This window comes from Trichoderma camerunense (assembly GCF_050948025.1).
Source record: "Trichoderma camerunense strain CBS 138272 chromosome Unknown V8C40scaffold_2, whole genome shotgun sequence".
NCBI lineage: Eukaryota > Fungi > Ascomycota > Sordariomycetes > Hypocreales > Hypocreaceae > Trichoderma > Trichoderma camerunense.
Genome location: NW_028145368.1, coordinates 772191 through 785348, shown reverse-complemented (window position 1 = coordinate 785348; position 13158 = coordinate 772191). Strand labels below are relative to the sequence as shown.

The following is a 13158-nucleotide window of genomic DNA, read 5'->3' as shown; positions in this document are numbered from 1 at the left end:
AAGGGGGTGGTCACTGATTGTAGGTAATCTGGCAGCTTAGTCATCCGAGCTACCCCCCAGTCTTGGCCTAGCAAGGCTCCCACTTGACGCGCATCTGTTGCGATATAGCATCACAAGCAACGTCAAGGCATCGTTTGAAGCTATCAACCACCTCCCTCGTCGACGAAGCTGCCGAAAATCATCACCAAACATCCGTAACGATGGCCGCAATGTTCAGCCAGAACCCGCTCATGAACGGGCCCAACTATTCCTTCTCAGATGCACCCAAGACGGCTCATGGAGAGCCCCGACAGCACCGCTTCAATCCGTAAGCTACCCCGGCTCCCTTGGTTGCTTGTTTGCAGTGCATTAACCATACCCTCAGCTACTCTGACAATGGTGGCTCTACGCTTGCCATCTCCGGTGCCGACTTTACCATCATGGCTGGCGATACCCGTCACACCAGCGGCTACAGCATCAACTCCCGAATGGCCCCCAAGGTCTTCAAGATTGGCGGCACTACTGCTACCCAAGAAGACGCTACCATCGTTCTGTCCGTCTGTGGATTCGCTGCCGATGGTGAGGCTCTGCGTGATCGCCTGGACACTGTCTGCAAGATTTACCGCTACCGACATGGCAAGCCAATGACGCTCAACGCCTGTGCCAAACGCCTATCGACTATTCTCTACCAGAAGCGATTCTTCCCATACTACACACATGCCATGCTCGGTGGCCTCGATGAGGAGGGCAAGGGTGCGGTTTACTCCTACGATCCGGTTGGAAGCTACGAGAGAGAGCAATGCCGAGCTGGAGGTGCTGCGGGCAGCTTGATCATGCCGTTCCTAGACAACCAGGTCAACTTCAAGAACCAGTACATCCCCGGAAGTGGCGAGGGCCATGCTCTGAAGGAGAGGGAGCGTAACCCCTTGACACGACCACAGGTTGAGACTCTTGTCAAGGACGCCTTTGACGGTGCTGTGGAGCGTCACATTGAGGTCGGCGACACTCTGCAGATGCTGATCATCTCAAAAGAGGGAATTGAGGAGGTATTCCTGCCTCTGAAGAAGGACTAGATATGAATTGGGTTTTGCTCTTTCTGGAATGCGTAACGATGTATAATAGCCGTTCAAAACGAACGCCAAAGAAGCGATAATTTGGACGCACCCCTGGACTCTTCCCCGCGTGACCACGATTCCCTTATCAAAGCTCCGCTCCAGGATGCTCGTGTGAATGTACTCGTAGCCACACAACCACGATGACACCACCCACACATCTAGATCTACCTTAGCCTTGTATTGCTGTGCCGTAGAATCAAAGGCGGTGTAAGAGAGGAATAGTTTGCAGCAACGGGCTTGTACACTTGCAACCCTTCGGGCTCCACATCCATCATATTTTTTCTTGCCTTCATTATGAGCTCCTAGTGGGCGTGAGTGCTTGCCTTGCAGCTCCACTGAAAGCCCGATCAGCGAAAGGCGGAGACAGGGCGGCCATCTACAGCAGTTGTTCCGTATAGGAAATGCTGTGGTTGGGTGGCCGGCCTTGGCAAGAGAGCCAATCCCGGAGAAGATGTGCTGCAGCTGAGCTGATTTCGGCGGCCTCAACAAATATGTCACATTTTTTTCTTTCTTTTTTTTACGAGGACAAGGTCAAAAAGACCGGTTCGGACAGACGGAGATGTTTAAGACCGTTGACTTTCACGTGATGGCGATAATAACACCGAGATGTTGTCTCTATACCCCTCCATAGCTGGGTATTTTCGGCTTTCAGCTTTTGGTGTAGTTCAATTACTTGAGGTTATTCACAGTAGAACTGGCGTGGAATTCGGAATTAGGGGTTATCCATTTGACAGGGTAAAATTGGACCTTGTTCCTGTCCAGTATTTGTGATAGCCTGTATACTTGCTGCTATTGGCTTTGCCTTTTCTTGGGGTGGCAAAAGCACATGTTGTTTTGAATCCTTGAAGCCGTTGGTATCCTGTATGACAGGTATGAAATGGGAATCATAATTCTACTGAGTCAGAAGAATCTCGGGTAAGGCTGATTGATAGGCAAAACTGCGAAAACTGCGAAACTCAAGCTAGTTTACGGAATACTACAGTAAAAGCAACATTCTCCTTGTTGGGACGTCAATGCTGTGGGGTTGTAATGCTATTGGTGTGGCTGCATACTACCTGAAATTAATTATCTGGTGTGTGGTGTTGTGCATAATCTTGCTTTGTACTGTAGACACTATTAATAGGGGAGAGCGAAGCACAGCCTCGAGGAACAGTTTACAGCATGGCGTTGAGAGGAAACACTTCCCCTCCAGGCCGTACAAGATTTTCTACAGGGGGTATACGAGTGTGTTTCGCCTTATCTATGCACTGTACTTGGCTTCAAAAGCTGTGTAGACGGCAGTGGAAGCAACCTTTGCTAAACCCCTGGGCAAAATACAAACCTATTTGATCGTTCCATCCATTTCTATTGCCCGACGCTACGCCGTATCAGATCACTACAAGTAGGTAATCAGATAAGCCCGGGTGAACACACGGCTGTGACAGCCCTGACGAGCTGAAAGCGTCTCGCTGTAGAAACAAGGCCATGGACAATCCGCATCAAATACGCACCTCGCTGCCTGGCCTTTTGCATTGGACCTAACGGCAAAGAGCAAGGATCCAGCCCTACAACGAATACGTGGCAAGCAGCAAACGTCGACCTCAACCACGTGGTGAGAGCTCTCTGGGCAGCTCTGGCGGGCGGCTTGTTGATGGCTGACCAAAATCTGCGCGTACAGCGGCCGATCCCATTCCCCATCTCCCTAAGGCCACCAGAAGGGCCAGATCAAATGGCGGGGAATCCCCTCTTGATTCCGCAAGATGCCATTGAGCCCCCTCTGGCGCAATTTTTGAACGCCGAGCACAGGGAGGCTCGGGAGGCCAAGGCCGCGGCGGCTATTCAACCTGATATGCACGTATATCCATGGATTTGCAGCTTGTGCACCCGTTATCCCAGCATCGCAGTCGTAAGGCGCAGCAGGTGATGGTCCAATAGAAGTCATGCATCGATGGATGATTTGGCACTAGGCGCATGGAGTAGGGATGAACAGTCGGAAAGTAGGGATGAAGAGATTTTGCCGACATTATCATTTACTGGGCGCATATAGTGTGACCGTAGCGAGGAGTCGAGCTGGCCATGCAGCCATCGTGGCGTGAAAGATGGGTATAGCGCCCCCGAAGCTCTCCTCACAGCGCCTCCCGAGCCTGGGCCTGGGCCTGGACTGGACCTGGGCCTGAATCCTTAGACGTCGTTCCTGAGATGCTCATATCCTCATCCGCACACGATTATCACCACGATCCACCGTTCATGCCTACACGCTGCGAATCGCATCTCTTCTCTTGGGCCGCGCGTTTTTGAATGTTGATCGAAGCCGGATGGAACTAGAGCTGCGAACACTTTGCCACCAGGGCAACTGGGGTACATTGCCAGCTGAGCGTGGGCCGAGGTCGAATGTTCAGAAGTAATAATGCCGAGCGCGAGACGAGCTGTCGATCTAAACGTTGGAATTTTTTTGATCAAGATGAGGCTTCTATGAAGGAGTTATGAAGAGCACCTGGAACTCAGCATTAGCTCAGCTCGTGACGAGGGCCATTGAGCATCCTGGCGTACTCGAACACGGCCCATTGAGGGCCGAGGCGTGTTGAGAGACCCCCGGCGATGCGGAGGATCAGACATGATCCTCTCCATCGGCCATGGATCTTGCAATTGGTGGCGTGACATGACGGAGACGGAGCCGCTTCAGCTCCATCCGGGCCCTGATGTCGGTCTTGGACCTCGACGCAGACGCAATTGAAGCCGCAGGAGAGCTGGAGAGAAGACGAAGCAACGACTGGAAACAACAAACAAGCTGGCTACGTCACACGATGCGGGGAGTTGATATTTTGACAGACATTTCTCCGTAGCATTTGACTGCAAGTAGAAGCAAGGCAAGCAGGTTTGCCCAGGAGCATGTCGTCATTTCGAATAGAGTGCGCGAAGCACTCATTCCCAAGCCAGGCAAGATCGGCGCCCTTGCAGCAGACAGCTGGATAAGCGTCGCGATAGCGGTTGGCAGCCCTGCAAATTTCGTACTCAGATGCAGCAACGCAGTCATGCGTGGCCGCTAATGCACACAAAAACCGACTGGCCGTTGAGACATGCAGCCCTGGCCTGGGAAGAAGATGGGCTTCAATGATTTTGACTTTGTCTTTACTGCATACAGCACAGCACCTAGTTCTATCTGCTACCTAGTAGTACCTAGTTCTAGTTGTGCGCGCGCCGCTCATGGGAATTACGGAGCCATGGACGCCCATGGAATCCATCCCACAGGCCCGAGTGCCGGCGTGGCTTCGAGTATTCCGGAGCAACCTGTCCGCCAAGGTTCGTCAAGGTACGAAGCGTGATGCCAGTTCAGGAGTAGCGTCACTGACCAATGACCAAGAAGGTACTGCTAAAGCACACATACAGCAGCACGTTCCTGGATGTTGGACGTTGGGTGTGGATATGGCTTGTACCAGTATGGAGATGGATAGGTACGGGCTTGGGCTGCGCTACTCGGCCGGCCGTGGGCAGAATTAAACGAGGGGTCAAGGTTTGGCGAGAACCTGCTTTTTGGCTCTGTCCACTTTTGTGCCTCTGACTTCATTGCCAGGGTCCAAGTCCAAGGGTCCAAGCCAGGGTGGCGGTGTTCGCGGGGAAGCGCCTCAAGGGAAGCAAGCCCTCTTGTGGCCTCGGAGGAATTGCCGATGGTCGTGTCATGTCGAGCATACTGTACTTGCACATGACTTGGCTGGTCTACGACTGGTCTACGATCAGCTGGAGAAGACGGACGAACTGGAATTTGCTCCTAGACGACTCCAGCAGCGGCCCGCGACGCAAAAGACGGAGGGGGGAGACGGGCTCAATGGTCGGTGTATGGGGAACTGCGTGAAATTCGATGTTCACTGCATCGAAAAGCCGGTGTTTCCCCATCCCCCATCGTCAATTGAGGCAGCTGGGACCAATGCCGTGGCGTGTGTGACCAGCAAGGCGGTCGATTAAGGAATTTTTAGGTCGCGGGATGGGCTTTGCACCCTTGCGTTAAGGAGGCTTGGCTACTAAAGGACGTGGTGGGTGGGCCGGGAGACGCAGAGATGGAAAGTGATCGACAGATTCCATGGACCTCGAACCAGCAACTTGCCACGGCTAGCTTTCTGCAAGCTTCAACTCTTACAGCAGTCATTGAATGCCGATCATGCTGATTCGGATTCTGGGCGCCCTCTGAAGCTCTAGCGGATGCGGGAGCCGTTGGCTTTACGAGGCAGCGAGTTGGCACGGAGTTCAGAGGGCTGGGCTTGCTGGGGAAGTTGGAAGTGGGCTGCATCGCTAGCCCTGTCTTGCGCATGCATATCCATGGCTCGTGATCCATGATGGGATAAGAAAGAGGGAGAAGGACGAAGAAAACGAGTTTGCCATTTTTGAAGCTATTCCGCACGTCAGCCACAGCCCGTCCACGAGGGATAGGCCTTGCCGATCAGAGCCACAATCACGCTATATGGGCAAACTTCTTCCATCTGTGGATGCCAACGGGGCTCTCGTTTCATACATGTATCCATAAGCGCACCGGAGTTCAGTGGCTTTGATGGCTAATTGCCATGGAACAAGTGGCGCGCCGTTTGATGGAGGGGGAAACCGAGGCTTGCGAGTGCCATGGCATTCAGATTCATCCAAGAAAGTTGATCTATCAAGTTGGTTTACCTTTTTTAGACCGACCGGGAGCCACTCGGTGAAGCCGTTTGGCTGCAAGTCAGCTGCCCGGGAACTGCTCCCCCGGCTTTTGAATCTGTCTGCCTATACATTGAATTGTTGGCAACCGAAGGCCCCGAAAATAGTTGAACACGTAGCCATGGTTTCTGGGTGGTGTGAAGATGCTTACGACGTCAAACTGGTGGCATTACACACGATGTGGATTGAATTGTTGGATTGAGGCTAGCGGCCAGTGTGATGAAGCAGAAATCACTTCCACTGACGGCGGAGTGATGATGATGCTTTTCGTCTCGCCCATCTACTATGGCTAGCCACGGATCGTGACATAGCTCCGTGGTGGCGAACAAGGAAAAGCCACATGTGGTTCCCGGTTCCCGGTTTGTTTTAACCTCGTGTGACTGAGGCGTCTGATTTCGCAATGGCTGCCCGCACACCCGCCACATTTTCAGATGTTAGTCCAGGGCTCGAGTTAGCAGCTGACTGACACCGAGCTCTGCGTCCAAGCTTGTGCCTGTATGGAGTATGTACAGACGTTCTGCTTCTGGATATCCTGTGGCGACCTTGCTTGTCTTGCTCCCCTGCTGGGTTTCTTGCGGGCTCCATTCTCCATGGCCTAGCTCCATCCTTGTCCACACGCCCCCAAGCGCCCTTTCTCCCATCGTGGCTGGGATGGGCGTCTCCTGACGGCTGCTAATGCCGTACAGGTTATGCCGTCTTCGAGGTCTTGCCCTGCTTTTGTGGACAGGGCAATTGTTCATTATGACTGGATAGCAAAGCTACAATATCCAGTTATTAGCACATGCAGATGGTCGCTTGTCAGGCCCAACCAAACGCCACCTTGGTTTGACACTCCATATCCATAACAAGAATTCATGCAGATAAGCCACTTAGGTTGCTCCTCGTCCCTGCTGACGAAGCCGCGAAGATTTGCACCGGTAATGTTGGCAGCTCTGGTAGTCTTGGCTCTATGTTTAGTATGACCAGGGGCTACGCAAATCTCCGCTTCCACAATTCGATTTGGTCCAGACATCGAGCACCTAGGTAGGGTTGTCCAAGTTGGTACTTGGTACGTCTGAATTCTCTACAGCATCCCGTCTGTGCTTCGTGTTCTGCTTGTACATTCAACCTAGCCACACTGTGCCCCGGGGCCTGTGATACCGCGAAGTCGCTCCATTGCGGCCGTATCTCTTCAGCCACAAAGGCAGCTTTCAGGCTTCGAGATTGGAAACAAGCAAGAAAGTTTCTTCAGATAAGGCACAGTGTTTGCAATTAGCATTTACGAATACCTCGAGAGACTTCCTCCAAGTACCTCACATAACCTTGGCCCCGGCAGAGACAAATCGGCAACCGTAGCTTCTCGAGCCTGAAATCGCCCTGTCATCTTCCTCGATTCGTCGCCCCCCAGCCCCAGGCATAACCGGATCGTCGCAGCCGACCCTGTATATTTAGCTGTACAGAGATTGGCCTAGATCTTTTTCAAACTTTGATCTTCATTGAGCTCGACAAATATCCACGCCCACTCCTTGGGGTGACTCGCAAGGCTGCAGCTCTAGACGCCCTCGCCTCCTTTGCCGCCGGACCCATCGTTCACCTACTGCTCAATTGCTGCCTTGACTGGTGAGTGGTGAATCCCATAGCTCAGCCGCTGCTCACCGACAGGGTGTTGCAATTTTAGAACTGACTTGTCGTGCAATGTTCCGCAGGTGTGGACAGCAAAGGGTGTGAAACGAACAATTAGCTCCGCTGTCCCTTTATTTTTTTTTCAATTCAAAGCCACGACCTACCTGGGCACCTGAGCCGCCGCCAAAAGATTGCCTGTACGTACTTTTCGTACCTGGGACGTGAATTTGACCCGGTTCTCTGGCACGATCTGATGTGGTTAGTGGCCGTTGGTTTTCTTGGGTCTCGAATCAATCGCCCGTCATCGATTGTCTAGGCCAACAAACCTGGTCTTTCTTCTAGAAAGAGCCGACATCTTGGTTCTATATTGCTCTTCAGTTCAGTGGCGTTGAGCTGCTGCCCGTCGTCACTATATTTCTCTGTTGCGGAGGTGGATTCTCCCAGGAGGAGCTGCCGGCTTTGTGGCTGTCCCTGTTCAACTCGTGCATTGTCTCGCCAAAAGGCCCCCATAGGGTATTATCACCCCTGCTACAGGCACATTTCTCTTATTACAGTGCCATTGGGTGCATTATCCGAGTCACTGCTTTCCCCAGACCGGGCTGACCCTTCCTTGTCGCTCCGCCCCGGAGGCAAATCGTGTCTTCCTGCACCCCTGAGGCCAATTAGCATTGGTTCACGTCACCTGAACGGTCACAAGCTAGAGAGTATCAACGCCTAATACTTGCACTCTATCACTGGAGAAGGAGTCTTCGTTGCCACAGTCTTGAGATTCAGAATAGTGGCACAGGCGTCTCCTCTTCAGTAGGCGCGATACCTCGCAAACAAAACATTTGTGGCGAACGTTGGGCTCAATCATTCCGGACTATGCAAAGACACAGCTCCTTGCATATGGAAAACTCGGACCTTATCAGCAGTTGCGATTTGACTAGATGATTTGAACTGGACAACGATTATTCAGCCCACCTCTCCGCCACACGACACTCTTCCCAAGACCCCTTGTAATCGGCTACACAAAAAGCAAAACATTTGACCCAGCGGACCAAGTACCTAGCAACATCAAAGAGCCTAGATTCCTGCTCAGATTCAAATTTTCGATGGGCGACGTCTCAGTCCCTCCCGACTCTGGGACGGGGAAGGTCGAGCCCGTCCTGCCGGAAGCGACTGCCAAGGGGCTTGTAATGCCTCAAAATCCAGACCACGAGAGGGTGGCTTCTGGACCCGACGGCCTCCCAGGTCTGCCCAACAACGCGGCAAACTTACAGTATACATCGGCTCCCGCTTCGACATTCCCTAACCGCCATGGCCCATACAACATGACACCCTTGGCGAGTGCCCTGCCTCAGGACAACTATCACCATGGCCAATACCAACGAGGGGTTCAACCAAGATACACTGCCGGGCTGTCACCGCCTATGGCTCAGCACATGCCACCGATCCCTCAGTATACCGGACCTTCGCAGATGCCCATGGTGCACCAGGGCTACTACGTACAGCCGGCTCAACACATCTCACCGTACTATGGCGGCGGCGGTCTACCTGTCAACCAGGTTGGCTCCGCGATGCTACAGAGACAAAACGTGGCATATTACTCAACGCCATTAGCCATGGGGCAACCGATCACCCAATACTATTACCATCAGGCCGCTCCGTATCCTATTCAGTTCCCCAGTGTACAGCATGTTGTCGCTCCAGGCCGCCAGCAGCATCGAGCAGAAGTTGGCCAACAAGCATCAACAGGAGCCTTAATCCATAACCAGCCTCTAGACAGCCCGCCTCCATCCTTTCCAACTGAGAAACTGACTCAGGGTATCTCTCACCACTTCCCTCTCCCTCTCCTTCTCTTTTGGGCCAATAAGCACAAAGCTAAGATTCCCAGTAAAACCTGACGAGCAGAAAAACTCTGTTCGAGGCTCGACGCGTAAACCTCGACAAACCGGTATACCCCCCTTCCTGTTCTTACTTTGTGTTTTCTATCTCTTCTTTTGTCTTTCCTTTTCCTTGACAGTAAAAAGTTAACACTTGCCCTTGTTTTAGGAAATGCCGTCTGGATCGGAAATCTTCCACCCCAAACCGACTTAATGAGCCTCGTACGCCACGTTTCGAAGGAGACAGCAGGACTCGAATCTCTCTTTTTGATTGCCAAGAGCAACTGCGCCTTTGCTAATTTCAAAGATGAGGCCTCTTGCATCACTGCTCAACTCAAACTGCACGAATCCAGATTCCAGTCGGTTCGTCTTGTCAGCAGGCTACGAAGGAATGAAATCGATGGCAATGTTGGCCACTCTCCGCCAACAGGGCCGGCGTCAGGCCCAGCCAACTTTCCTCAACCGATCCTTCCGGCCAGAAGTAAAACCGCCGTCAGAACCGAAGATGGAAACTCGACTGCAACCACCGATCACACGGATAAGCCGACAGCTACCCCATCAGAGGGAGCACTCAAATACCATGATAGATTTTTTATTTTGAAAAGTTTGACAGTTGATGACCTTGAGCTTAGTGTACGAACGGGAATTTGGGCAACACAATCTCATAACGAAGAAACATTGAATGGTGCATTCAGGGTAAGAGATCTAAGTCATCACATTGAAGAGTTGCCTTTCATTGGCTAACATGTTGAAGCAATGCAACAACGTATATTTAATATTTTCAGCCAACAAATCTGGCGAGTACTTTGGATATGCACGAATGGCTTCCGAGTTTAGCCCATCCCTTGATTCGACCGTTCAATTTGCACCCGTACCACGATCGACGAACGATGTAGAGTTGCCGAAAGAAGTCCTCACGGACGCGACCGAATACGTTCCCAAAGGCAGAATCCTTCATGATCCAAGCAGAGGAACAATCTTTTGGGAGATATATCAAGATGATTCTGAAAAGGCCGTCGATAATGAAGCTGGCGGCTTGAACGGAACTGATGGTGTTGTCAACGAAGATGAGGAAGAGAAAGCCTGGGGAAAGCCTTTCCGAGTCGAGTGGCTATCAACATCTCGTCTTCCCTTTCACAGGATTCGTGGGTTACGAAACCCCTGGAATTCCAACAGAGAGGTCAAGATTGCGCGAGACGGCACTGAGATAGAGCCTTCTATCGGTCAAAGGCTTATTGGTCTTTTCAATACTGGCCAAGGTGCTGGATCTTCGGGAAACGCGAGACCCCCCGGTGGCACGATGTCGCGATATCAACAAATGGGACCATATGCACCATAGCCTGGCCTCACCCATGGCATCATATTTCTCTGTTGTCTGGTATGCTGGCTTCTTACTCTTGCTATTGCTATTGCTCTCCTTCTTTAATGCCCTGGTTCTTTCTGGGGAAAGTTAGGAAAGCCTTTGCCTTGTATTTTAGATCCAAAGTTCCTGGATTGACGACTACACGATGATGGAGACGATGCTACAAATATCACGTCAACGGAAAGGGACAGGCGGCTAGGAACATCTATAGGTGGTTTTTCTCAAGGCAACCTTATTTTTGTAATGCTATATGCATGGATAATTCTATCTTCAAATTGTCTTTACATTTACTAAACTATCACTTTGTCTGTTTTCTGCTCTTGTGATTGACATGGCCACCGTGGACGAAGAAAGCTCCGGCAGTAGAGCTAAGTGCCTGTGGCAAAAAGACTGCCCTTGTCCATTACCACAGCTATAGTGGAGAAGAATACAGCTCCCCATGAAGGATGATCTTTGATTTACAAAATGTCCTAATTGGTGAACATTTATTTGAACGCTGAACAAGTAGTGGATATGGGTCAGCTTTGGATGGACGTCATTCGTTTTAGTAAATGTGGCTGTTTGCCCTGTATAAAGTCGACTCTATGCATGGGTACGTATTAAAAGAGCATAATACAGCAGACAAAAGCTGTGATGTTCAGGTTTCCATTAGGGCCCGCTGATGACTAGACAACAGACAGTGGGTGCTGCTCCGTATATTTCCAACTTCTTTACAGAATCATCCCCATTGATGACGCATGATAATCAATTCATCAATGGCATTTGTGTTTCTGAATCCTCATGAATTCCTGGCAATTTGAGAGCCTAACCTGGAAGAAGTCAATTGGGCGGTGGCTGGATGTGGCTAGATTGCATCAGTGGCGCCTGAGCCACAGTTCGCCCTCCAAGGGTTCCTTGGAAAGCCACAATGACGCATGAGGAGAGGCTTCAGGCACGGGATGATGTGAATAGAACGTCCAGTGTGAACTCTATAGTCTTGTTTCTATTAATGATTTATGATGCAGATAATGGATTGTTTTAGAGATGTAGATATATTCTGTTTTTTTGTAAATTTTTCTTTTCTGTTATGGGGAGAAACGTTGGCAGGTGTAATTCCTTACTGGGACCGCTTACTTAGTACCTGAGTGGAATCTTCTAGGGCCTGCTGGAAGAAGCTCGCAGTCGCCACGATTAGGTAGCCCAGACAATGACATGTTCAGCTTGTAAGCAGCATTATGAAGCACCACGCATTCATTTCTCTGATATGGTAGATGCTAGTAGATTCGCTCGCATTCTTAGAACATCTCGTTCGTAATCTGCCCGCCTGATTTTGAAGACACTTGAAGTCATGCAATCAACTATAAAGTACACCATGAAGTCAAGCAGAAGTGAAATTCCCTTCCTCATCAGAACACCACTCAGATACACAGCAAACACCCAAGCAACAACAAAAGCAAAGCACTCCAGCAATACACATCCACACATCTCACGACAACATCAACCAACCTGACAACTTCTTCACAACTCCACAAACAACAACACTCAACAATCACAATGGCTTTCTTCCCTCGCACTTTCTACCACCCCACCGAGGCCTCTTTCACGCCTCTCTTCCGTCTCCTTGACGACTTTGACAGCTACAGCCGACAGAACGGCAAAAGCTGCAATGTCCGCCGCCAGCCAGTTCCCCAGTGGCAGCCCAAGTTTGACGTGCGCGAGACCACCGAGGCCTACGAGCTCCACGGCGAACTTCCCGGAATAAGCAAGGAGAACGTCCAGATCGAATTCTCCGACGCCCAGACCTTGGTTGTCCGCGGCAAGACTGAGCGCACATACACTGCCGGCACATCACCCACTGCTTCCGTCGAAAACACTCCTTCTACAGAGACTATCGCTGAGAAGGCCGAGTCTGAACGCAGAAACTCGCACCAGGCGACTGTTGAGGACGAAGACGAGGCCAGCGAGCGCGAGTCAGGCTATGAAGTCGTGACCACCGAAGAAGAGAAGAAGCCCGAGGCCAAGACTCCCCAGCAGCCCGCCGACAAGGCCAAGTACTGGCTCACCGAGCGCAGCATTGGCGAGTTCTCGCGCAGCTTCCACTTCCCTGGTCTGGTTGAGCACGACGCTGTTAGTGCTAGCTTCCAGGACGGCATTCTGAGCATCACCGTCCCCAAGGCGAAGAAGCACGAGGCCCACCGCATCTTCATCCACTAAACCATTTCATTTCACAACTCGGAAAAGACACAATATCTCACAACAATGTAATACTATTACAATCTACCTTGGGATTAGCTTTGCTGTCTGCCTTTCTCGATTGCATCAATGGGAGTTGGGGGGAATTGGGATCAACGGATAATTTTCAACGCCTGCACTTTTTTTCTGGAACTGGCTTGCTTTTGGTAACTAGCATATAGAGCAATAACTTGCAATAATACACTCTTTTTCGTATTAAGATAAATCATTACCAATGTGAAATGTGAATGTGTCATGGATGCCTGTTCTCTCTCTCCACAGCCTTCAATTAGAAATCACGTGATCTGGCGTCAAATTATCCCTTTGCTAGCCTGACTCGACGCGTCGACCCGCGCCTTGG

General features: G+C 51.1%; 3 protein-coding genes across 3 annotated transcripts; all 3 read left to right on the top strand.

Moving 5' to 3' along the window:
* Window positions 1-107: 107 nt before the first annotated feature.
* On the top strand, window positions 108-1142 carry V8C40DRAFT_232420 (proteasome core particle subunit beta 6). The gene is made up of 2 exons (XM_083213135.1): window positions 108-307; window positions 365-1142. Exons 1-2 carry the CDS (start codon window positions 201-203, stop codon window positions 1050-1052), a joined length of 795 nt encoding a protein of 264 aa, XP_083077666.1. The 5' UTR covers window positions 108-200; the 3' UTR covers window positions 1053-1142.
* Window positions 1143-8333: 7191 nt separating this feature from the next.
* Window positions 8334-10881, top strand: V8C40DRAFT_92670 (YT521-B-like domain-containing protein). The gene is made up of 4 exons (XM_083223619.1): window positions 8334-9164; window positions 9235-9294; window positions 9393-9919; window positions 9978-10881. Exons 1-4 carry the CDS (start codon window positions 8453-8455, stop codon window positions 10560-10562), a joined length of 1884 nt encoding a protein of 627 aa, XP_083077665.1. The 5' UTR covers window positions 8334-8452; the 3' UTR covers window positions 10563-10881.
* A 1002-nt stretch (window positions 10882-11883) lies between these two features.
* Window positions 11884-13028, top strand: V8C40DRAFT_232406 (HSP20-like chaperone). Its single transcript, XM_083213134.1, has one exon. It carries the CDS (start codon window positions 12120-12122, stop codon window positions 12777-12779), a length of 660 nt encoding a protein of 219 aa, XP_083077664.1. The 5' UTR covers window positions 11884-12119; the 3' UTR covers window positions 12780-13028.
* Window positions 13029-13158: the final 130 nt, after the last annotated feature.